Here is a 27,261-nt window from a genome sequence, read left to right as displayed (position 1 = left end):
TGTGAGGTTTTCTTGTTTTCAAAGTTTTTCTTGTTTGTGCGTGCCTGTGTATTCGTGATTGCATGCATATGTGTGCATCTGGTGTGCCAGAAGTTCACTGGCAATATGGAAGCGCAACAATAACCAACATCCTTTTATCTCAGCATCTCAACACATAAGGGTTACTTCCCGGCTAGAATTTGAGTACGTACTCAAATGCAATACCCTCTCCTCTGGCGAGGGATACCGGAACTGTATCCAGACCTTAGCCAAAATCCAATTCGCTTGTTCTTTTTGTCACAGATCCAACTCATTCACCAATTTTTGTCAAAATCCGTCCACAAGTTTTGGAAAGATCATGTTATACATCGATTTTGGCTCAATCTCTTAATTATGAAGAATCACTTCAGAAATTTAAAAAAAATTGCCTCGTAAGACACCCTCAGAGGACAAATCAGGATCCAGATCTTCGGCAAAATCTCGTGAATTTGTCCTTATCACACACCCAAGTATATGCACCAAGATTCGTCCGAATCTGTCCATAATGTTTTGAGATATCCTGCTCACAAACAGAGACAGACAAACAGGGGTGAAAACATAACCCCTGACCAGCCTCGATGGCAGAGGTAAAGATAATACAAAAAAAAATGGCCAAAGCAATGGCTTGGAGAATTTCTCATCCAGGTACAAAGGCCTAAAACTGAAATCTCCGTTTATTAAGCTGATTGCCTGTTATTGTCCAAAGGCCTTTCATTAAGTTGAAGAGACAGCACACTCGAATGTTTCCATTTAAAGATGGCATACTCCTTGATACAAAACAACACGAGAAGAGTTCGTAATCAGATCCATTCCCTTGGGAGACCATTCCCGGTGCAGTTGTCAGAAAATTTGTAGAGGACTGGTAACAGTCCAAATCGAGGGCTAAGATTTCTGGGCAAACATGTACATCTCAAGGAAGGCAGTTAATAGATGAATGAAAAAGAGCTCCTTTAGTAATTGGTGGAGTGCGGGTAGCAGGTGGTGGGGAAGGTCATGAGGTTGACTGAATTAGGAAGACAGACATTATTGGTATAGCCACGAGCCATACATACAGTTGGCGGTGGTTGAACATGCATTTGTTAAGTGCCACAGCCAGTTTCCTCTTAATCGCTCGACTCCGAACGGAAAACACAGATGGTTCCAACCAAGACCCCAAGGCCAAAGGCAAGGTATGAGACGGTGATGTAGCATCTCGGCTGCTTCTCTGAAAATGGCTCTCACATCAGCTTTGCCCTGCAGAAGGCAACAAGGACAAGGCTGCAGTGATTATATATCACGAGGTTGTACACAAAAATTAACAACATGGTTAAATGTAATAACTCCTCAGGGTTTAGTAGAAACCGACTACCCACTGGGAGGGATTCTCCCCATGATAGTTTATTGTTGAGATCCAGAATCGTACAGCGGAGCATGGTAAGGCCAAGCAATATGGATACCTTGTGAAAACTGTGCCATGCAGAGCTTATAAGATACCCTCAGAGTAAAAGTTTGAGTTTACATTTTTTGCCATGGGGAGGCTGGCCAGAGTAACATCAATGAGGGAGAAGGTGGTGGGGGGAGGTGTGCGGGTAGATTCTAAATCAGAGTGAGAGCATGGGATTTTCTGCATTAAAAATGATGTTGTAGGAAGCTAGGCAACGACATATTTGGTCTAAATCTGCAAACAGGGATGCCATGACATCCTGCCTCTCAGATTTGTGATATACGGTTCTACATATGGTGAAGTCAACTGGAAAATTGTACACGGGATTTTCCACGGAAGCGAAGGATCAATGATGGAGACCAAGAAAAAGATCGGTCGTGAAACGTTGCTTTGCTGTACACCAGCTTCAAGATGAAGATCATGAGACAGAATACCTTTAAGAGCAACCTGTTGTTTCTGCTTCCAGAGAAATTGAATAGCTATTCCAGGAGGGCCCACTGTATTCCATTGGAAGACTGCTTGGAAAGTAGTCTGGGTGCCAGACGGAATCGAAGGCTCAAAAGATGCCCACAGAGTTGGTCTTGACTTTCGTTTGGTAATCCATCCATTGTTGAGTAAAACTTTATTTCCTGTAGCTTTCCACAAACCCCATTCTACTAAAGTAGTCCAAATTTGACCTGGACATTTTTTTATTATAAATAAACGACCATTTCATGAATTGTATAATTTTCGTTATTGTTTATTTCTGAATTGATACGATGAACAGAACCTCCGGGTCTAGTCAAAATGAGATCCTCAAATCACTCGATGTGTTTGTGTTGTTCATCGAGGTGACCGATGTTGCAGCGAGTGGTTCATTCTTAGCACTTTCACTTCAATTTTGATCATGATTTGCAGCAAATACGAATTACCTTGACAAGCAATCATCACCAAAGCACACAGCAAATGGTCTGTAAGTTTAACAGGCTTTTTGTTATCGTTAACCAAAAATTGCATAATTACTTGCTATTCCACCCTTCGAGTAACCTCAGTTGCGATCATCTGGATTTTCAGCAAGTGCACTAAAATGTGAATCTGAATCACGTGACTATGAATTATGCTTATTAACATTATATAATCAAATTCTCTCAAGAATTATCCAATTCACAATTGATTAAAGACCAGGCCAAACATGAATCACTCTCGTATTACATAAGCATAACACTTTTAAATGAGCTTTCATACTTTTTGAAATATTTGTTCAACTTGACCAATAATGGCAGAATCTCCATCCGCCTCATTTATGACCAAAATGTTACATCTCCAATTTTATCTCCCCAACCCCCCCAAATTACATCCTCAGTTTTTAGACACTTATCCATCATCATTGATAAACTCTTCTGAGTACTTCTTGCCATAATATAATTAATTAATTGTACACCGCTCCTTTCCTGTGCCATCTCCAGGCGCTTTATGACGTCATTGCCAGGCACAAAAGGGGGCACCACACACTGAAAGGGAGTACTCAGTTTTCACTCCGATTTCCTTCTTTCTTGTTTGTTTGTCCGGGCGATATCTCATCCTTTGAGCGAAGAAGCTGAAATATCGGCACAATAGCGAGCACGTGATTTGGCAAAACATTATTTTTTGTTTTTGATCAATCAATTAATTGATTAATTACTTAATTATTATCGATCAATTAAGTACTTTTTTATTTCCTTTCTCTTCTGGGCATTATCTCAGACACATTTTGAGCTAGGAAGCTGATATTTGGACATGACGATGACCAAGTGATTTGGCTGTAAAGGGTATTTTTGATTTATTGATTAATCAATTAATCAATTAAATATTTAATTATTTTATAAAGGACTTCATTGATTAATTTTTTTAAGTTACAGATTTGGATGAAACGGTGGTGGTTTCGGTATTCTATTAGCCAATTGATTAATAATTTCATTATTTTATGATTGTTATTTATTTATTTTCATTATTAATCACTTATTTATTTTCTTTCTCATCTGGCCAATATCTCAGGCACCTTTTGAGCTAGGAAGCTGATATTTGGACATGACAGTGACCATGTGATGTGGCTATAATGGATATTTTTGATTAATTAATTAATCAATTAATCGATTAATCATTTAGTGATTAGTCAATTTTTTTTTTTCCGATTAATGACTGAATTAATTTCCAAAAAGTTACAGCTTCGGTCGGATGAAACACTGGTGGTTGAGGTATGTATGCTATTAGCCAATTGATTAAGAAATTATTTTCCGATTATTATTTATTGATTTGATTGAAAGCCTGGTGTTGGCTTAGCGGTTAGGGTGCCGGCTTGGGATCCTAGGATACTGGGTTCGAATCCCGGTCGATCGCTGAATTAAAGCCAGGGGGGTTGACTCAGCCTGTCATCCTTCCGAGGTCGGCAAATTGAGTTCAGCTTGCTGGGATGAATGATCCTGGTGTGTACCCTGGTTTAGAATAGGTACACCGTATCCCTGCGCATCGTAAGAGGCGACCAAGGGTTGGCGTCAGGAAGGGCATCCGGCCATAAAAACATGGCCTCAAACAGGGAACCATGATTGTCATGGGGCCCGCAAGGCTAACCCCTGCTCTAGCGGGGAAAATGGCCTTAAAAACGATCATTCATTCATTCATTTATTGATTTTAATTATGCAATTAATCAATCAATTATTGTACACCTCTCCCTCCCAATACTGTCTATATGCGCTGTACGGCAGTATCGCCGGGCGTGAAAGGCGCCACGGCAATGCCGCGCTGGAGGATGATATTTATTTATTTGGCATTGGAGCTGTGTACTTTGAATGTATCTGTACTTGTTTAGGTTCCTTGTGGCGCAAGAGGATATCATTGAAGTCTTAGTTGTTGTATCACTTTGTTCCTCTATACAGCATTCTAATCAGTTACTGCGATCCTACTTCTTGTCCACGTACCTAGTAGTCTCATCTCCTTTCATCCCAACATACACTTGCTCATTTGGACCACAAATTGGCTCGAAGTTTTGACTTTTTATCTTATTGGTTTACGCAGTCTTAAGGGTGTGAGCGTACCCGCAAGCACGGTGCCAGAGGTCATATCCACACGTTCTGCACAGGATACAAAGGCCTGAATGAAATCCTGGCAGCGCAAAACGTTTCCGGGGTGCTTCTTCAGGCACGCTTCAAAAGCGGAGAACTCGGACGAACAAGAAAGCCGAATGTGACGGATTGCAGGACTGGGAAGGAAAAATAAAATCGGTGTCATAAACAGTACTGTCTGTCATAGTAATAAAACTTAACAATCATCTTTAAGAAACGTTGATGTATATGTTGGAAGTACAGGAAATAAATCAACTTGTTTTAAATAAGCATCACAGAACAAGTAAAGTAAGAAGCAGAAACTTTGTTGAAAGACCTCTTATATGTGTGGGCATTCTGAATCCCCAGTGATCCCTTTTGATGATAAATTGTAATGAGAAGTATCCACGGCAAAAGAATAAATTAAGCACTTGAGATGTATAAGAAGTCCATAAAAATGAAGAAAATGGCAGTTGTTGGATGAGCTTAGGGTGAGTGCATCAATGAAAGACGACAGAAGCAAAGATGTGGAGGCAAAGAGTATAAATTCATTCAATTCCCGACCCGACTAAAAGTTGGCATCCTGCTGCATTGTAGACAGAGGGCTGCATCAGAGAGTATGCCATCCTTTGGAAATATTAAGCCCCATGTCCAGTTCGCTAGCATTTGCTGGTCGACACCTAGGATGCTTTTCAAAACGCGAAGGCCATTGTGGGCAGACAGCATGGCTAAATTTTGAATTCCTGCCCTGAACTCATGGGGTCACTGCATCGGTGGCATAACCACACCCCCAGAAATGAGGTAAACCAGTAGGTAAAGCAGGTGCTGCCTAGCCACAAATAAAAACCAAAAAGCAGGTGAGGCTTTGATGTTTGGGGGTGACAAGCATGCACAGTGATACAAAACAGGTGACACATCAGAATGCTGGGGCGGTACCAGCTCTATAGTACAATGAAAAATGGTGGGTTATCAGATGGTTGCTGGGCAGCATTACATTGCATATACAGTCAGTGGGTGAAGCTTTGTCAATGAACAGGGCTTGACAAGTAGCTTTTCTTTGAAAAACGGATCTTGGTGTAATGAACACACGTGTTTCGCATATATGGTCCAGGGTTGAATAGGATATCGGCTCTTAATTAAAATGAGACAAAAAAAAGGAAAGAGCAAATGGAGCGCAGGCGAGATGCAGTCGTGCCAGATGATCTTGTTATGCAAATTATGACATCATACCGACCGGTTGATTTTCCTCCTCATTCACTTGCATAGCTCATTAAAGAGGCCAAGTGAAATTTCCAGCAATCTCTTACCATAACCTGGTTAGTGGCCTTCAGGTCTACAATCACCTCTAACCTTGTCTAGCATCTTTTCCCGATTAGCTCCCTCCAGCCCTCCCCCCCGCCCCCTCTTTTGTTACAACACGTCTTATTTGTTCAATCAGTATTCCTCTTCCAAAGTCCAGGCTTTCTACTTTGGTAATTGCCTTCCTGCATCCATCCAAACCTGATTTGCCTCTAGTTCCTCGAGGTGGAAACTCACTCCTATATCACTATCTGCAATATTTCAATATTATTTCTCAATATGTCATCACCACCCCTAGCCTAGTGTTGGCTTAGCGGTTAGGGTGCTCGCTTGGGATCCCAGGATCCTGAGTTCGAATCCCGGTCGATCGTTTAATTAACGCCGGGGAGGTTGACTCAGCCTGTCATCCTTCTGCGGTCGGCAAATTGAGTACCAGCTCACTCGTAATTGGGGCACTGCATCAGCGGCACAAACGCACTTCCAGAAAAATGATGCAACCAACAGCCACATTCTGCATACGAACAACATTCTGCATACGAGCATACCACCACCAACAACAACAACAACAACAACAACCCTCCACCATTCATGCATTTCTGCAGTCTCAGGTTTTCTCCCAAATCCTGCTGGTCTGCAAGTCTCGCATCTACCTGACACAATTTCAGTATATGACAAACCTCCACCTTCAGTTGGTTTGCTCTTCCACGAGTGTCAATCTCATTTAAAAAAAAAAAAATAGTCGTGCTTGTATCGAGACTTCCCGCACCAATCAGTGCTCAAGAGTAATAAACATATTTATTGCAGCTGAGGGTAGTGGGAAAAAATAAGTAAACACTTGAATGGGGCTTATTGCCTAATGTACCCAGGTATAGAGCTGCACTGCATTGTACGTACGAGACGAATAAATCGCCTTGTCATTCATCATGAGAGAGGCTATTGGAGAAGCATGCAAGGTACTTACTGTGTACTCGTGCACTGGGCCAGTTGGACCTTGAGGTTGTGGCAGGATTGTTGCCAATCTGTAGGGTTACTAGCCACACACTGCCCGTATCGCTCGAGCTCTGCAGAGCAGTGTCGCCCAGCCACTTGCATGGCTGCCTGCCTGCATACAGCACAGAGAGCTCCCATGAGTCTGCTTGTACAGAAAGCAAAGAGACCGCTTTCTGCTCTTACATGAATATCGATACTTGTATAATTAAATAAAAAACACAAACTTCCCTGCATATCTTATTATAATAGAGCAAACGAATATGGTGATGTTTGTTTGTATGTTTATTTGTGACCAAAACGTCTTCATCTTTTTTTCTTTTTTTTTTGTATACTGAATCGAGGCTCGTGAAAGAGCTAACATTTATTTCACAAACAAATCAACCAGACAAACAAAATATACAAAAAGAGGGAGCGTTAGACAAGATGGGGAGAGAAGGGGAAGCACACAACCACAACATTTGAGAGCAGGGAGAAGTGTGGGAGGGAGAGGGCTTGGGGGCAGGAGGCGTGGGAAGGGGAGGGGGGGGGGGGTGAGAGGTATAAAACACAAGGGGACCGAAATTAGCGGGGGTAGAAAAGATCAAGGTTTTGGATGGGGGAGGATAAGAGATGGTGGTGAACAGCTGTTTTAAAGACCTGGAGGGTGGAGTGGGATTGAAGAGAGTGAGGGAGTTTGTTCCAGAGGCGGGAGAAAAGAGGAATGAAGGAGTGAAGGTGAGCAGAAAGTCTTGATTTTGGCAGTTTAACCATAAGAGGGTTGCAGGCAGATCTTGTGCGACCTGTAGGAATATTTGGGGGACAGAGCCCAGAGAGGGCTGGGGGGGCAAGGCCAGAGAGGAGTCGGTAGAAGACGGAAAGACCACCTACCTGCCTGCGGTGAGTGAGTGAAAGGCCCTTGGAGTTAGCTTCATCGCGGGAGATTCCAATGATTCTGAACGCTTTGGTTTCAACAGCGTGAAGACGGGCTAGGTGTGAGGCAGGAGCACCAGACCAGAGGGGAGAGCAGTATTCCATAGAGCTGCGGATGAAAGCCTTGTATGTGGTGAGGAGCTCAGGTGTGCCAAGGAAGGACTTCGCACGACGGAGGATGCCCAGTCGGCGACTTCTTCTTAAAATAAAATTAACACCCACAACAGTTTGTGAAATCTTAATTACGTACTGTTGGAATAGACCTTTTGACCCTTTAAACTGCTGAGACCCCTCAGAACTTTGACGACCCTTTAAATCCCCCAAGACCCTTAAGACCACAAAGACCCAAAATACCCTTAAAGGCCCAAAGGATTCAAAAGACCCTGAAGACCAAAATGGCCACGAAGATCCAAAAGACCTTGAAGATCCAAACCACCCTGAAGACCCAAAACACCCCGAAGACACAAAACACCCCGAAGACCCAAAACACCCCGAAGACCCAATACACCCCGAAGACCCAATACACCCCGAAGACCCAAAACACCCCGAAGACCCAAAACACCCCGAAGACCCAAAACACCCCGAAGACCCAAAACACCCCGAAGACCCAAAACACCCCGAAGACCCAAAACACCCCGAAGACCCAAACCACCCCGAAGACCCAAAACACCCCGAAGACCCAAAACACCCCGAAGACCCAAAACACCCCGAAGACCCAAAACACCCCGAAGACCCAAAACACCCCGAAGACCCAAAACACCCCGAAGACCCAAAACACCCCGAAGACCCAAAACACCCCGAAGACCCAAAACACCCCGAAGACCCAAAACACCCCGAAGACCCAAAACACCCCGAAGACCCCTAACACCCCGAAGACCCAAAACACCCCGAAGACCCAAAACACCCCGAAGACCCAAAACACCCCGAAGACCCAAAACACCCCGAAGACCCAAAACACCCCGAAGACCCAAAACACCCCGAAGACCCAAAACACCCCGAAGACCCAAAACACCCCGAAGACCCAAAACACCCCGAAGACCCAAAACACCCCGAAGACCCAAAACACCCCGAAGACCCAAAACACCCCGAAGACCCAAAACACCCCGAAGACCCAAAACACCCCGAAGACCCAAAACACCCCGAAGACCCAAAACACCCCGAAGACCCAAAACACCCCGAAGACCCAAAACACCCCGAAGACCCAAAACACCCCGAAGACCCAAAACACCCCGAAGACCCAAAACACCCCGAAGACCCAAAACACCCCGAAGACCCAAAACACCCCGAAGACCCAAAACACCCCGAAGACCCAAAACACCCCGAAGACCCAAAACACCCCGAAGACCCAAAACACCCCGAAGACCCAAAACACCCCGAAGACCCAAAACACCCCGAAGACCCAAAACACCCCGAAGACCCAAAACACCCCGAAGACCCAAAACACCCCGAAGACCCAAAACACCCCGAAGACCCAAAACACCCCGAAGACCCAAAACACCCCGAAGACCCAAAACACCCCGAAGACCCAAAACACCCCGAAGACCCAAAACACCCCGAAGACCCAAAACACCCCGAAGACCCAAAACACCCCGAAGACCCAAAACACCCCGAAGACCCAAAACACCCCGAAGACCCAAAACACCCCGAAGACCCAAAACACCCCGAAGACCCAAAACACCCCGAAGACCCAAAACACCCCGAAGACCCAAAACACCCCGAAGACCCAAAACACCCCGAAGACCCAAAACACCCCGAAGACCCAAAACACCCCGAAGACCCAAAACACCCCGAAGACCCAAAACACCCCGAAGACCCAAAACACCCCGAAGACCCAAAACACCCCGAAGACCCAAAACACCCCGAAGACCCAAAACACCCGAAGACCCAAAACACCCCGAAGACCCAAAACACCCCGAAGACCCAAAACACCCCGAAGACCCAAAACACCCCGAAGACCCAAAACACCCCGAAGACCCAAAACACCCCGAAGACCCAAAACACCCCGAAGACCCAAAACACCCCGAAGACCCAAAACACCCCGAAGACCCAAAACACCCCGAAGACCCAAAACACCCCGAAGACCCAAAACACCCCGAAGACCCAAAACACCCCGAAGACCCAAAACACCCCGAAGACCCAAAACACCCCGAAGACCCAAAACACCCCGAAGACCCAAAACACCCCGAAGACCCAAAACACCCCGAAGACCCAAAACACCCCGAAGACCCAAAACACCCCGAAGACCCAAAACACCCCGAAGACCCAAAACACCCCGAAGACCCAAAACACCCCGAAGACCCAAAACACCCCGAAGACCCAAAACACCCCGAAGACCCAAAACACCCCGAAGACCCAAAACACCCCGAAGACCCAAAACACCCCGAAGACCCAAAACACCCCGAAGACCCAAAACACCCCGAAGACCCAAAACACCCCGAGGACCCAAAACACCCCGAGGACCCAAAACACCCCGAGGACCCAAAACACCCCGAGGACCCAAAACACCCCGAAGACCCAAAACACCCCGAAGACCCAAAACACCCCGAGGACCCAAAACACCCCGAGGACCCAAAACACCCCGAGGACCCAAAACACCCCGAGGACCCAAAACACCCCGAGGACCCAAAACACCCCGAGGACCCAAAACACCCCGAGGACCCAAAACACCCCGAGGACCCAAAACACCCCGAGGACCCAAAACACCCCGAGGACCCAAAACACCCCGAGGACCCAAAACACCCCGAGGACCCAAAACACCCCGAGGACCCAAAACACCCCGAGGACCCAAAACACCCCGAGGACCCAAAACACCCCGAGGACCCAAAACACCCCGAGGACCCAAAACACCCCGAGGACCCAAAACACCCCGAGGACCCAAAACACCCCGAGGACCCAAAACACCCCGAAGACCCAAAACACCCCGAAGACCCAAAACACCCCGAAGACCCAAAACACCCCGAAGACCCAAAACACCCCGAAGACCCAAAACACCCCGAAGACCCAAAACACCCCGAAGACCCAAAACACCCCGAAGACCCAAAACACCCCGAAGACCCAAAACACCCCGAAGACCCAAAACACCCCGAAGACCCAAAACACCCCGAAGACCCAAAACACCCCGAAGACCCAAAACACCCCGAAGACCCAAAACACCCCGAAGACCCAAAACACCCCGAAGACCCAAAACACCCCGAAGACCCAAAACACCCCGAAGACCCAAAACACCCCGAAGACCCAAAACACCCCGAAGACCCAAAACACCCCGAAGACCCAAAACACCCCGAAGACCCAAAACACCCCGAAGACCCAAAACACCCCGAAGACCCAAAACACCCCCGAAGACCCAAAACACCCCGAAGACCCAAAACACCCCGAAGACCCAAAACACCCCGAAGACCCAAAACACCCCGAAGACCCAAAACACCCCGAAGACCCAAAACACCCCGAAGACCCAAAACACCCCGAAGACCCAAAACACCCCGAAGACCCAAAACACCCCGAAGACCCAAAACACCCCGAAGACCCAAAACACCCCGAAGACCCAAAACACCCCGAAGACCCAAAACACCCCGAAGACCCAAAACACCCGGAAGACCCAAAACACCCCGAATATCCAAAACACCCCGAAGATCCAAAACACCCCGAAGACCCAAAACACCCCGAAGATACAAAACACCCCGAAGATCCAAAACACCCCGAAGATCCAAAACACCCCGAAGATCCAAAACACCCCGAAGATCCAAAACACCCTGAAGATCCAAAAGACCTTTAAATATCCTGAATAACCAAAATACCCCAAAGACCCTTAAAGACCCAGAGGAACCAAAAGAACCTCAAGACCCAAAAGACCCTTAAATACCTCAAAGAACCAAAATACTCCAAAGATCCTTAATAACCCAGAGGAACCAAAAGACCCTTAAGACCCAAAAGCCCCTGAAGACCCCAAAGACCCAAAACACCCCAAAGACCTAGATGATCCAAAAGACACAAGACCCAAATGGCCTGAAGATGCAAAAGACCCTGAAGATCCAAAACACCATGAAGACCCAAAACACCATGAAGACCAAAAACACCATTAAGACCCAAAAGACCCTGAAAACCCAAAAGACCCTTAAAGACACCGCAGACCCCAAAGACCCAAAATACCCCGAAGACCCAAAACACTCTGTAGACCCAAAACACCCTGAAGATCCAAAAGACCCTTAAAGACACAGAAGACCCTTAAACACCCCAAAGACCCAACATACCACAAATACCGAAAAAACCCTGAAGACCCTGAAGACCCAAAAGACCCCCAAAGACCCTTAAAGACCCAAAATACCCTGAAGACCCAAAATACCCTTAAAGACTCCGAAGAACCAAAATACCTCAATGACCCTTAAAGACTAAGAGGAACCAAAAGATCCAAAAGACCCCAAAGACACAAAATACCCTGAAGGCCCAAAAGACACTGAAGACCCAAAATACCCCAAATACCCTGAAGACCCAAAAGTCCCTGAAGACCCAATTTTGGCTGCTCTCCACCACCATCCCCCCCATCACCATCCACCCTCCATCATTCCCCCACTTCCCCCCACGATTTCCAGCACTAACCCCCACCCACCATTCCCGCCATCCCACATTCCCTGAGAAAGCAGCAATGGTCAAAGCTGCCTACCCCTCTGAAACGGCGTGTGGTGAGGCGCGAGGAGAGTGCCGAGTCACGCTAGTAGAATAGAAATAGAAACTTGGAACAGAATGCAAAAGAAGCATGCATTCATTGGCAATTTTGAAATTTTTTTTAGGAAGTAGGTTATCGACAGCAACTGCCCAGTTCTGACTTAGGAGCATTAAAGTGGTGCCTGTGTCAGGATTGCTGGTCTTACTTTCTGGCTCACTCAAACTACAGCTACCTGGCTAGCTTTAATTTCTCTTTCTCGCAAAAAAAATAAAATCATACACTTTTCATCATACACTTTTCTTCTCTTTTATTTAAGGCCTGACATCGATGAGGTCTATATAGTCTGTGACTGGAGCCTTCAACATAAAATATGGTTTTCTCGAATTAACAAGCACCACATTCATATGCAGGGTCCTCCACACATTCACAAAGTTAAGCGTACATTGGTAAATAGGTGGCTCAGTGGCAAGAGTGAAATTATTGAATAAAGGAGCAAAGAATGTTTTTGAGGGGTTGGGAGAGAAGGGGGTGGGGGGAGAGGGGGGGGAGGAAGGGTAGGGTGAGGAAAGTATGATGGGGATGGATGACCAACATACAGTATGTTTGGCAGGTCGAATGTTGTATTGTGTTACAGTACAAAACGTCATAACTTTTATTGGTTCAAATCTAATAATAGATTCCAAGTGGAAAATTTCATCAATCCTCATAATTTTATAAACACTGCATTGTGAACCATGGTGTATGTCCGTGCGTTCGTCTGTCTCCCGTTTACAGCGGCCGCTTCCCTACCTGCATTTTAAAAGCTGTGCATGCAGACAAGTCTTGACATTCACTTTTGAAATGACGGGTAAACAGACATGAATAATATTGATGCCAAATTGTATTTTGCGAGCAGGATATATAGACGAATCCAACCAATGCCGCCGATGTTGCAACACCATTTAACGGTGGGCGGTACAAGTAACTCAGAACTTTGCTTCTGAGTGAAACCAAGAGTGCAATACAATTAACCTTTTTAAATTCCATGAAATACTTTGAATTTATAGATTAACTTAAACTTTTCCCATCACTGGGCACAGGTGCTTTTGCTTGTTTATCAGTTATTCATATAGTCGGACAAAGACATTCGCGTGGGATACGTTCCTGAGAAATGCTGCTAATGTCGAATCCGCGAATGTGGTGGGCATTGTTTCAATGGGAAAAAGGTAGGGGGAGGGAGTGCAGCTGGTGGGAGATTTTTTTTTGAGCCCGCGAAATCCGTGAATACGTGGGGCACAGGGCCACGAATGTAGAAGCAGGTCGCATTTTATCAACCGCAAATACGCGGGTTCCGCGAATATTGGGACCACGAATGTTGGGGTCCAACTATTAATGTATTTCTCACGTTAGTCTTCATCTTCTTCTTTAATGGCCACAATTATTCTGGTGTTCTTGTGAGATTTAATGGCCACAATTATTCCAAAGTTTCCTGGGGAAGTTTGGGCCAAGTTTTACACAAAATGGCTGACCGGGTATGATGTTCACTAGGTTAGTGCAGGAATTTGGAATTTGTTCATGGTATCAGCAATAGTTAGCCCACTCTTCACGAAGAACACCGTGGGGTCTTTAACATTCACCAACTAATGTCGGCAGATGAAACACACAGTTTAACTTCCATCCAAGGGATGGCACACACACATAAATCACCCTGCCTGTGAAACACGGGGATGACAGTTTATAGTTGGGTTGAGATTCAAACTCAGGCTCGACAGCTTAGAAGTGAGTGTGCATACCTCTTGATCATCCTGCCAGCTGTTCTCACTTCACTCTAGGATTTGTTGATATGTGGTGCAAGCCAACCTTCAAAATCTATTTCACCTTCAACAAAACCAACTTTGCCGTTGTTTTTATGATCATCACTATCGCATTGATGGGCCTTGCCAACGCACCTAGCTTTAGGGAATGGCCGAAATGAAAAAAACGGTCAAACTTGAGCGGTTAAAAAATGTCCTAACCTCGGCAAATAGACTGACCATGCATCTCCATTTGCTCTTTCACTCCTCTCCACTCCCTCACCCTTCTTCCTCTTTATATTAGTGCCTTGTATCCATAGGCAAAAGGCGCTGTATAAAAAAGCGCTCCAATTATTAAGGTACCCTATTGTTTTTGTACGGATTATTCTTATTTTTCTTCCACCATACCTTTGCACATCTATTCCCCTTTCAATTCGTTTTCTTCACAACCGCTTGAGCAATCGACACAAAACTTTAAAAAAAAGGAGTGCCTACCCATGGACAATTTTTTCATGATAAATATGACATCATACGTCATGTTGTATGCCAACCAAAGGAAAAACTTCGGACATTTTCTAGGGAACCACTGTATGAAAAAATGGAAACTTGGCACATGTCAAGAACTGTGTATGGAGAAGAACTTTTGATAATGATGACATCATCAGTGCCCTAATTATGACATAATAATTCAATGCGTCAAATTCTTTATCCGATAAATACGAAAATTTTTGAGGGTCACCTATGAAGACATTGGCTAAGATAATTAAATTGATGACGTCATCAGTTGTGTGGTATGACAGCCATATTAACTTGAAACGGCTGAACCTGAAAATAATACCTTATCTGAAACGGCTGAACAGATCGATGCAAAACCTTACAGGTATGATCAACTACCCATGTGGAACAAAGTTTGATCACTAAGAAGTCATCAAAGATAGGCTATGGCAGCCGTATTGGATTTTAACGAAAACCTTCCTCTCTAAAACCGGCAAACCAATTGAAACAAAACTTTATAAATGTCATCGAATAGCTATGCGGATTAAAGTTTGATCACGAAAGCTTTATAGGTTTTGTGGTGTGGCAGCCACATTTGATTGAAGGAAAATCTTTTTAAAATTCTTCCTTTAAAATCGTTTATCCGATCGATCTCAAACTTCAAATATTTGATCGACTATAAATGGGGCATATAGCACAATAATGATGAAATAATCGGTCATGTGGTCTGGTAGCCATGTAGGAAAGAAAAATGAACCTTATCCAATCAATCTTATTTAAATCATATTTAATAAATTTTAAGATTAAATCTTATTTAATCCCCACTTCTTTGAAATACCGACTTCTTTCCTGGAAGTCCGAGCAGTGTCCATGTGTTTTTTTTTTACCTCTCCCAGCCCCCCCCCCCCCCCCCCCATTCCCATGCCTCCTCCCCCCAAGCCCTCTCCCTCCCACAGATCTCCCGATGTCCCTGCTCTCCATCTTGTCCCACACTCCCTTTATCATATGTTTTATGTGTCAGTTTGTCTTTCTTATTGATCAATGTTAGCTCTTACACGAGCCTCGATCTTGTATACAAAAAAAAAAAAGAATGGCACCGCAAAGCGGGCGTAACCCCTCAGCCCATGCATGGTGGAAACCAATTTCAAGATGGCTGCCGTGGCGGCCATATTGAAAATGGCAGCGTGCCCATTTTCGAAAGGAACCTTCCTCTACTCAACCCCAACGCACACTGCAAAAATGGATTTAATCGGACAAGCCGTTCTGCTCAAAATTGATGGAAACCAATTTCAAGATGGCTGCCGTGGTGGCCATATTGAAAATGGCAGCGCGCCCATTTTCAAAAGGCACCTTCCTCTACTCAACCCCAACACACACTGCAAACATGGATTTAATCGGACAAGCCCTTCTGCTTGAAATTGACGGAAACCAATTTCAAGATGGCTGCCGTGGCGGCCATATTGAAAATCGCAGCGCGCCCATTTTCGAAAGGCACCTTCCTCGACTCAACCCCAACACACACTGCAAACATGAATTTAATCGGACAAGCTGTTCTGCTCGAAATTGATGGAAACCAATTTCAAGATGGCTGCCTTGGCGGCCATATTGAAAATCCCAGCGCGCCCATTTTCGAAAGGAACCATCCTCCACTCAACCCCAACACACACTGCAAAAATGGATTTAATCGGACAAGCCGTTCTCCTTGAAATTGACGGAAACCAAAAGTTGACGGACGCCCGGACGCCGCCCGTGACGACAATACCCCTTAGCCCAATTTGGGCTGAGGAGTGAAAAGCAAAACTTTATAAATGTGATTGATGTTTGAAAATTTGAGTCGGGTTTTAAATTTATGATGTCGTAGGTCACATGGTCGGGTAGCCATATTAGATTGAAAAAAACCAAACAAAACAAAAACCAAAAAAAATCTTCTCAGAAACCACTCAACAGTTTGATGCAAAACTTCATATATACAGTGGAACCTTGACTTACGAGTTTAATTCGTTCTGTGACCGAGCTCGTAACTCAATTTGCTCGTTTCTCAAATTAAATTTCCCCATTAAAATGCATTGAAATGCTATTAATCCGTTCCAGCCTGCCAAAAACCATACCAATTTTTTTTTAAATATACAGTATATATAAAAATATCTCGCGCTTTATATTTCACCTGTATGCAGCATACAAGTTGGCAGGATGGCCTGGACTGGAGGTACGCACACTTGACTCTAAACTATCCAGCCTGGGTTTGAATCCCGACCCAGCTATAACCTGTCATGGGTGAATCACAGGCAGGGTGATTCATCAATGTGTGTACCGCTAAACTGGGCGCCCCGTTTGCGTCCCATTAGTTGTTGGATGTTAAGGATCTCACCGTGTTTTCCACAAAGAGAAGGCGAGCTATCGCCGGCACTCTGAACAAGTTGTGGCCTGGCATGCTCTTCTCCTCTGCCGTTATATACGTCCTCCTCGGCATCTTTTTCCAGAAGAGCCCTGTCTCGTCACAGTTGAAGATTTGCTGGGGGATGTATCGTTCGGCTTCTATCAGTTCGGCAAAAGTTATAATAAAATCTTCAGCTGCCTTCACATCCGCCTCACCAAGTCGACAACACGCACACCTCGCTCATGTTTTTCGACGATTGCGTGTTTTATATCCAAGCACATCATCCTCTTCTTCTTCTCAGTTATAATAAAATCTTCAGCTGCCTTCACATCCGCCTCACCAAGTCGACAACACGCACACCTCGCTCATGTTTTTCGACGATTGCGTGTTTTATATCCAAGCACATCATCCTCTCTTCCCTTGGCACTCAATTTCTTAGGACCCATGGTTAAAACTAAGAAATTTTCCAAAATAACCAAAATGCGAAAACAAAGCAGCAGCGATATACGGCAGAGATACTTGCACGGCAAGATAACCACGTGACCGGAACCCACCTGGTGGCGGGTAGCGTAAGCTCGTAACTCAGATCTCGGCTCGCATCTCAAAGCAATAAACCGCCCGAGCGACGGCTCATATCTCGGAAAACTCGTAAGTTGGTGCACTCGTAAGTCAAGGTTCCACTGTATTATGATCAATTAACTACAACAACATGCATTTTAAGGCCATGTTCCCTGCTAGAGCGGGGGTTAGCCTTGCGGTCCCCATGACAATCTTCTCCATTTTGCCCTATTTTCTGCATCTCTCCTTGTTAACCCCCTTGCCCGCATTTCTTCTTCCACCATCTTTAGCCAAGTCTTTCTCGGTCTTCCCCGTCCTCTACTTCCTTCTACATTAACTTCCATCACTCTTCTCAACCAGTCACTTTCATCCTTCCTCAATACATGACCAAACCATCTCAACCTGTTCCTCTTCACAGCATCAATCACAGGCAATATTCCCATCATCTTTCGCAATTCATCATTTGTCTTCCTCTCTCTCAACGATACTCCGCACATCCATCGAACCATTCGCATTTCCACCCTTTCCAGCCTTCGTTGCTGCTCTACGTTCATTACCCATGTCTCGCTCCCATAAATCATAACACTTCTCACACATGCAGCATACACCTTTCCCTTCAGCTTCAGCGACACTCTCCTCCTTATCAGCACGCCACTCAGTTCCCGAAACTTCTTCCATGCACATCTCACTCGAGCAACCGTTGCCGAGTCTGATCCACCTTCTCCATTCAGCATGTCTCCGAGGTAGCAAAATGTTTTCACACCTTCCAGCTTCACGCCGTCTCCAAGATCCAACTCAACATTTCCTCCATCTGCAGCTCCCTCTGTGCACACCTTACATTTGAATGTAGCTGCCACACTGGTTAATGACCCTCTCAGACCACTACATTTTTGATGAACCCACTCAGCACACATTGTACATTGAATGGAGTTCACTCCGACATCCTTCCTGCACACAGCACACGGCCACTTCCCAGTTCTTTCCACCTCACCACATGCTTTACCACTTGCCATCACCTTTGTCTTTCCGATATTCACCTTCAGACCTTTTGTCTCCATACATTCCTTCCACTTGTTCATCTTTTCCTTCAGTCCATCCATACTTTCCGCAATCAACACCAGATCATCTGCATACAACAACTCCCACGGTAAACCCTCCTTTACGGTCTGAGCCAGCACCTCCATCACAGCTACAAATAGTAGTGGACTTAGTACCGACCCATGATGCACTCCCACCTTCACCTCAAACTCACCACTGTTCCCGTCCTTCGTCCTTACAGCTGTGCGTGCTCTTTTGTACATTGCCATCACTACTCTGATCAACCATTCCTCCACTCCTAACTTCCTCAATGCCCATGTCAATACTTTGCGTGGAACCCTATCGAATGCTTTCTCCAGATCAACAAACCCAAAAAACAACTTCTTCCTCTTATCCATGTACTTCTCCTGCAACTGCCTCACAATTAAAAGCGCATCTGTCGTTCCTCTTCCTGGCATAAATCCAAACTGCATTTCGTCGATCTTCACTTTCTTCCTTATCCTCCTCTCCAACACCCTTTCCAATACCTTCATTCCATGCTCCAATAACTTTATCGCTCGGTACGAGCCACACTCCAGAGGGTCACCTTTCCCCTTGTATAGAGGGACGAGGGTACTCAGTTCCCAATCCACTGGAATGCGGCCTTCTTTCACCACCAGATTACAGATCTCTGTCATTCTCTTCACACCCCAACTTCCTGCTGCCTTCAACATATCTCCCACAACTCCCGTCGGCCCTCCCGCTTTTCCACTCTTCATTGCTTTTATCGCTTCCTCAACTTCCTTCTCAGTTATCTTCTCTGCCGGTCATAAAACTGGGTTACTCTCTATGTTGCCATCCCATTCATTCTCTGTATTCAACAGCATTTCCATATATCTTTTCCATCTTCCTTTAATTCCATCTGGGTCGACAACGATTTGTCCCACTTCATCCTTCAAGCAACTCACCCCCATCACATCACACCTCTCTTTCGCTATGTGCTTTGCAATCCTGAATACTGCTTTCTGACCCTCTTCCGAATCCAAGCGTTCTCCGAACATTTTCCTACATGCCTCCTGCGCCTTTGCTACCTCTTTCTTTGCAGCCTTCCTGGCTGCCTTATAACTTTCATGCTCTGCTGTTTCTGCTCCCGTACCCTTCGCCTTCTGCCACTCTTTGAACTTCTTCCTCTTCTCGTCAATCCTCTTTCCAACCTCAACATCCCACCACCATGTTTCCGAGTGCCTCGGTGGTCCTTTTGTCCATCCACATACCTCACCAACGGCTCCCAACAGACTAGCTTTCATTGACATCCAACCACTTTCAAGCTCAACCACATCATCCTCTACCCTACTCAGCCTCTCTTTTAATGCCTCCCTTACTGTCACCTCTTTCAACCTCCACACCTTCATTCTCGGTTGGTACTTCACCCGCCGAGCTCTTCTCGCACCTTTCACACTTATGTCGCAGACAACCAAGTGGTGCTGTGAAACAGCCTCCTCCCCCGGGATCACCTTTGTGTCCCGGAGGTGCCCCCTATCTCGCCGACGCACCATCAGGTAGTCAACGGTTGTCGTCGACCCACCTGACGTGTATGTAACAAGCTTATTGTCCTCTTTCTGGAACTGAGTATTACAAATCAACAAATCAGCTCCATCAGCAAACTCCAAAATCCTTTCACCTTCTCCATTTCTCACACCATATCCGTAACCCCCATGAACTCCCTCAAAACCATCCATACTCCTTCCCACATGTCCATTCAGGTCTCCTCCCACCACAACAACTTCCTCATCTTTCACGTTTTCCATCAGCTTCTCTATCGCACACCAGAACTTGTCCTTCTCTTCATCGCTTCGACCAACCTGCGGAGCATATCCCGAGATGACGTTCACCAAGAGCTTTCCAATCATCATTTTCACCATCATCAACCTATCACTCACTCTAGTCACACTCACCACACTGTCTACAAACTCCTCAGAAAACAGGACACCAACACCATTCACGCCCTCCGGGCACCCTTTACACAGTTAACTACACATGCTAAATAAAGTTTTGAAAACTAAAACGTCATAGGTCACATGGTCTGTCAACTATCATGGATTAAAGCTAAAACAATTTAAAATATTCTTCTGTCAAACTGCTGAACCAATCGATGTGAAACTTTAAGTACAGTCGGACTCTGACATTTGTGGTCCCAATATTCGCGAGTTCTGCGTATTCACGGTTGATAAATTGCGACCTCCTTCTACATTCGTGGCCATGTGTCACGAGTTGTCGCAGTTTTTCAGGGTAGCAAAAAAAAATTTCCACGAGCCACGAGCATAACAAAGTTCGAAAACACATCTTTCACCAGTCATGCACAAATCAACGAGACAAACGCAAAAATATATCTTCCACGAGCCACGAGCATGACCTGCTTAAACATTTGCAGCCCTGTGCTTCACGTTTTCACGGCTTTCACAGCCACATAAAAATATTTTAGCCATGCTATAAGCGAGCTTCGTAGGATGTCCCACCATTCATACTGCAAACATAGCTTCACAGGATGTCCCATCATTCACACCAAACACAGCTTCGCAGGATGAACCACCAGCTGCGTATCACATCATCCCCCACGAGTTACTGTACAAAATGAAAACACTCCACCGCATCTATTAGTATAACTAGCAGCTGCTTCATACGGTATCATCCGAGCTGTTACACAATGAAAATGCTTCAACGCATCTACCATCTGCTGTGTAACACGTTATGCCCTGTGTGTTACATAATGAAACCACCACTTCATCTATTAGTGCAATTATAGCTATCCTCCCTTTCCCCATCAAAACAATGCCCTGATATTTGAGGCGTTTTCTCGACGTTTGCGGATTTTCCCCGACATTCGTGGGATTTTCCGCGAATCAGGAACTGTCGGGAAGCTATCCCCCCTTTTTCCATTGAAACAATGCCTGCCTCCACATTCACAGATTCGACATTCATGGCATTATCCAGGAACGCATCCCCTGAAAATGTCGGGTTATGACCCTACATCATCGAAGGAAAAGATCCTACTATATGACCCTACATATGACCCTACCCTTAGGGATAAAAGCTTGATAAAATAAAACATCATCGGTTAAGTGGTTTCGGAGAAAATTATTTTAAAGATTTTCCTTCAATCCAATATGGCTGCCAAACCATGTGACCTATGACATTATTATTATGAAACTTTTTTCCACCTGGGTAGTGGACGATATATATTGAAGTTTTGCATCAATCGGTGAAGTGGCTCCAGACAAAAATATATTTCAAGGTTTTCTTCAATCCAATATGGCTGCCAAACCATGTGACCCATTACATCAATATTATTGGTATGAACCCTTTTTCCACATTGGTAGTGAATGATATTGTGGCGGACACATCGTCAGTGGGCAATCATTCCGCGCACCAGTGGGTGGCGCGAGCGTCCGGGCGTGGAAGCGCAGCTCGGGCCACTACCGGAGCGAAGGCGTCACGAGGCGCAGGGTGGAACTGAGGACATGCCCCGCCTTTCGGCCGACCGGCCACGCCCGGGGGCAAGGCGTGGCCTCGGGACATATATGCGGGCTCGAAAGTCGAGCCCGCCCAGTGCTTACGTGCGAGCTGTTAATAAAGCATTTCAGTTTGTACAACGCGTTGTGGCCTACCTTCTTGGCAAACGAATTGTGTGTGCACAGCACCACCCTGGTGACCCCGACTGGTTCAGCCGGAGCTGACCCCTGAACGCGCCATGGCTACCAACGCTGTCACCGTCAAACTCCCGGAGTTCTGGGAAGCGCAAGCCGACGTTTGGTTTGTGCAGGCCGAAGCTCAATTCCAGCTCCGGGGCATCACGGCGGACGAGACCATGTACTGCCACGTGGTCGCCGCCCTCGGGCCCGGCACTGCCGCCCACGTCGTGTCCATCCTTCGGCGCCCGCCGGGCGACCACAAGTACACGGCGCTCAAACGTCTCCTCCTCGCCATGTTCGGGCTCGCGGAGGCCGAACGCGCCGACCGCCTCCTGGACCTTCCCGCCCTCGGCGACACACGACCGTCCGTTCGGATGGATTTTATGTTGTCCCTGCTTGGAGACCAGCGCCCGGATTCCCTTTTCCGCACGCTTTTCCTCCGCCAGCTACCTGCGCAGGTGCGGCTCGCGCTGGCCGGTTCGAACTTAAAGGAACCCCGCGCCCTGGCAGGAGAGGCGGACAAATTTTTTGCGGCCTGCGACACGCGGTCGGTGTACGGTGCTGCCGTAGTGGATCCCGGTGCGTGGGTACAGCGCCCCCTGTTTCCCTCGTGGCCGCTGCTACGCCCCGCCCACCACCGCCGGCACGGCCGCCGCGGCAGCCACCACCGCAAACCTGGTGCTACTATCATGCCAGGTTCGGCCGCAAGGCGAGAGCGTGCCGCCCGCCATGTTCTTTCAACAGGTCGGGAAACGACCGGGCCGGCGCTCACTTGCGGCCATGAGCGTCGGCCATTCCGGCAGCCTCCTGTTCATCACAGACACCTCGTCTGGTCGTCGTTTTCTGTGCGACACGGGAGCGCAGGTAAGCGTCCTCCCTGCCTCCGCGTCCGATAAGCAAGCCGCGGGCCGGGGCCCCGCCTTGCTCGCTGCCAACGGAACACCCATCCGCACATTCGGGAAGCGTTGCCTCTCGCTGCGTTTCAGAGGGCAGTGCTTCAAATGGTCGTTCGTCACCGCCAGCGTGCCAATGGCCCTGCTCGGTGCGGACTTCCTTTGTGCGAATGGGCTGTTGGTGGACGTTAAGCGTCGACGTCTCGTCCAGGCCAAAACCTTCAGCTCGCTCGCTTGTTTGCTGAGCAGCTCGCTGAGCGGCGCACCGAGCGGCTTACCAAGTGGCTTGCCGAGCGGTTCCGTCCCGGTGAAGTTAGTCTGTACGCTTCCGGCAGCGGACGAGTTTACCCGCCTCCTCGCCAGTTTCCCGGCACACGCGGCCCACCTTTTCAGCGGTGGCCGTCATACACCGGGTGGAGCACCATATCCCCACCGTCGGACCACCGGTCTACGCCAGGGCGCGCCGCCTCGACCCCACGAAGCTCGCCGTGGCGAAAGCGGAGTTCGCCACGCTGGAGCGGCTGGGCATCGTACGGTGCTCCAACAGCGCATGGGCCTCTCCTCTGCACATTGTGCCCAAGCCCGGCGGTGGGTGGCGGCCGTGCGGTGACTACCGCCGGCTCAACGACGCCACCACCCCCGACCGCTACCCGGTCCCGCATATTCAGGGCTTTTCCGCCCGGTTGGCAAACACGACCATTTTCTCCAAGGTGGACCTCATCCGGGGCTACCACCAGGTCCCCGTACAACCGGACGATGTACCGAAGATGGCCGTCATCACACCTTTCGTCCTCTTTGAGTTCCTGCGGATGCCTTTTGGGTTGAAAAATGCGGCCCAGGCGTTCCAGCGGCTCATGGACAGCGTCTTGTGCGACTTGCCCTTCATCTACGTCTACATGGACGACATCCTAGTCTCGAGCGCGTCCCGGGAGGAGCACCTGCTCAACCTCCGCACGCTCTTTGAACGCCTGGGCCAGCATGGCCTGATAATCAATCCCGCGAAGTGCCGTTTCGGCATCACCGCCATCGACTTCTTGGGGCACCGCATCACCAGGCACGGGTCCATCCCTTTACCGGCCAAGGTGGAGGCGGTCAGGAGTTTCCCACGCCCACACACGATCAAGGGGCTCCAGGAATTCCTGGGCATGGTGAATTTTTATCACCGCTTCGTGCCCCGCGTCGCCCAGCTCCTGCGCCCCCTGCACGAGGCCCTCCGGGGGAAGCCGGGCAAAGGTGACATCGCCTGGACAGAGCCGATGGCCGCGGCGTTTGCGGGCGCAAAGCTGGCCTTGGCCAACTTGGCCACCATGCTGGCGCACCCGGCGCCCGATGCACCAATCGCCCTCACTACCGACGCGTCGGACTACGTGGTGGGCGCGGTGCACGAGCAGTCGGTGAGTGGTGCTTGGCAGCCACTGGCGTTTTTTAGCCGGCAACTTCGCCCACACGAACGCCGGTACAGCACCTTCGACCGCGAGCTGCTCGGGCTCCACCTGGAGGTCCGACACTTCCGCCATCTTCTTGAGGGCCGCCCGTTCACGGCCTTCGTCGATCACAAGCCCCTTGTTTTCGCGATGGCCAAGGTCGCCGAGCCATGGTCGGCCCGGCAGCAACGTCACCTCTCTGCCGTGTCCGAGTACACGACGGACATCCGTCACGTCGCGGGTAAGGACAACCCGGTGGCTGATTGCCTTTCCCGGTCCGTCGCACATGCGGTCCACCTCGGGATCGACTATGCCCGGATGGCGGCGCACCAGACCGCCGACCCCGACCTCCAGGCCTTGCGGACCGCCGTTATGGGCCTCCGCGTCACCGAGCTGCCGTTCGACGTCGCAGGCACTGCCCTCTTGTGCGACGTTTCCCTCGGCCGGCCTCACCCCATCGTGCCCGCTGGCTGGCAGCGCCAGGTTTTTGACGCCATCCACGGCCTGTCCCACCCGGGCACGAAGGCCTCCCAGAAGCTCGTCGCGGCGAAGTTCGTCTGGCATGGCCTCAATAAGAACGTCCGCGAATGGGCTAGGACGTGCCTCGCGTGCCAGCACGCAAAGGTCCACCGCCACACCCAGGCCCCGTTGGCCCCGTTTACGGTGCCCGAGTGTCGGTTCGACCACGTCCACGTCGACTTGGTGGGACCTCTGCCCCCCTCGCGGGGTTTCACCCACCTCCTCACCATGGTGGACCGCACCACCCGGTGGCCGGAGGCCGTGCCATTGGCGGCGACGGCTGCGGCTGACGTCGCGCAAGCCTTCATCGCCACGTGGGTTGGCCGGTTCGGCGCCCCTCGGACATCTCGTCCGACCGCGGCCCCCAGTTCACCTCGGAGCTCTGGGGAGCGGTGGCGCAAGGTCTCGGCGTCAAGCTGCACCGCACCACGGCCTACCACCCCCAGGGCAACGGCCTGTGTGAGCGCTTTCATCGCTCAATGAAGGCCGCACTCCGGGCCAGCCTCCGCGACGGCAGCTGGGCAGACAGGCTCCCCTGGGTCCTGCTGGGCCTCAGGATGGCGCCCAAGGACGACCTGCGCGTGTCCTCGGCGGAGCTGGTCTTCGGACCACTGCGGGTACCGGGCGAATTTATCCCCGACTCCACGGCCACTTGGTCCGCGGCGCAACAGCGCTCCACCCTGCAGGAGGCCGCCAGGAGGTTCGCCCCGGTGCCGACGGCACACCACGGTTGCCCGTCCTCCCACGTCGCCCCGGAGCTTCGCACGGCGGAGTACGTTTTTGTCTGGCACAACGCCCACCGGGCACCGCTGCGGCCCCCGTACGACGGGCCCTTCCGCGTGCTGGAGACCGGGGACAAACATTTCACCGTGGACATCGGCGGTGCTCCGGATCGTATCCCTGTGGACCGCCTCAAGCCGGCCCACCTCGACCTGGACCACCCCCCCCCCCCCCCGCCCACCCGCCAGCAGCTCTGCCTCCGCGTCGGGGCCGCCCCAAGGCGGGCAGACCCCCGGCACCCTCCAGCCCCGCTACCCCCCAGCCCTGCACGCATCGCCAGAGGGCGTTTCTGCCGGGTCATCCAGCTTCCCCGCAAGCTCACCCTTCAGGTGCACGGGAATTCTGGGGGGGCACGTGTGGCGGACACATTGTCAGTGGGCAATAATTCCGCGCACCAGTAGGTGGCGCGAGCGTCCGGGCGTGGAAGCGCAGCTCGGGCCACGCCCGGAGCGAAGGCGTCACGAGGCGCAGGGTGGAACTGAGGACATGCCCCGCCTTTCGGCCGACCGGCCACGCCCGGGGGCAAGGCCTGGCCTCAGGACATATATGCGGGCTCGAAAGTCGAGCCCGCCCAGTGCTTGCGTGCGAGCTGTTAATAAAGCATTTCAGTTTGTACAACGCGTTGTGGCCTACCTTCTTGGCAAACGAATCGTGTGTGCACAGCACCACAATATATTTGTAGTTTCGTATCAATTGGTGAAGTGGTTCCAGAGAAAAATATATTCAAATGTTTTCCTTCAATCCAATATGGCTGCCAAACCACATTAACTATGACATCACACATCAATTTTTATTCCTTGTACCTCAGTTTTGGAAACACCCACATAAAAATCACTGCTCGCAGTTATAAGTGGAAGTTCTCGTTATTAGTCACGCGTCACATCACGGCGTCACGCGTCACATCACCTTCCACTCCATCGCCAATCGATAAATCTTCCTCCACAGGCTCTCGTTGTCCACACCATGATTTCTCGATTAAAAATACATAAATGGGAACAATTGCTCTGAACAATATGTATTGTAATGCAACAACATCCACAACTGTCATTCACGCGACCCGAACTGTAACGCACATTGACACTGACAGGAGAGTAGTCATAGTAGCTGAACCTTTTGCTACAACATATATAAACAGACATGCGTACAGAATGATAACTTACGAGTTTTCTTCGTTTATAAGTCATAATGTGGAGAGAATAAGAGAACCTCACATTATTATTGCTACTGTACTTGAATCGCCGCTCCAAGACCGTCGCGTACAGTACGGACAGGAAACACGTCACGTGTACAGTATGGGCGGGGAAAGAGGAATAAAACAAATTATAATCAAAAATAGAGGAAAGAAAAGGACCGAGGGAAAGATAAATAAATAAAAAGATAAA

General features: G+C 48.7%; 1 protein-coding gene across 2 annotated transcripts; it reads right to left on the bottom strand.

Annotated features, from left to right (window-relative positions):
- Positions 1–636: 636 nt before the first annotated feature.
- On the bottom strand, positions 637–27,169 carry CHCHD5 (coiled-coil-helix-coiled-coil-helix domain containing 5). 2 transcript variants are annotated; one of them, XM_068124876.2, is made up of 4 exons: positions 27,091–27,169; positions 6,758–6,898; positions 4,492–4,655; positions 637–1,251 (listed from the first exon to the last, which is right to left on the bottom strand). In XM_068124876.2, coding segments are annotated over exons 1-4 (318 nt in total). In that variant the 5' UTR covers positions 27,093–27,169; the 3' UTR covers positions 637–1,240. The 2 variants fall into 2 exon arrangements, with proteins under 2 accessions (XP_067980977.1, XP_067980978.1); XM_068124877.2 differs by having other exon boundaries at positions 27,040–27,166.
- Between the last annotated feature and the right edge of the window lie 92 nt (positions 27,170–27,261).

This window comes from Myxine glutinosa, chromosome 8 (genome assembly GCF_964187855.1).
Source record: "Myxine glutinosa chromosome 8, kmMyxGlut1.1, whole genome shotgun sequence".
NCBI classification, from domain to species: Eukaryota; Metazoa; Chordata; class Myxini; order Myxiniformes; family Myxinidae; genus Myxine; species Myxine glutinosa.
This window is presented reverse-complemented; position numbering and strand designations above follow the sequence as displayed.

What these genes read in the sequence shown, in the direction of transcription:
- CHCHD5 (XM_068124876.2), bottom strand. An exon ending in GCCCAGTGCACGAGTACACA is followed by an intron (nt 4,656 to 6,757) that starts GTAAGTACCTTG and finishes TTTCCTTCCCAG; the next exon opens with TCCTGCAATCCGTCACATTC.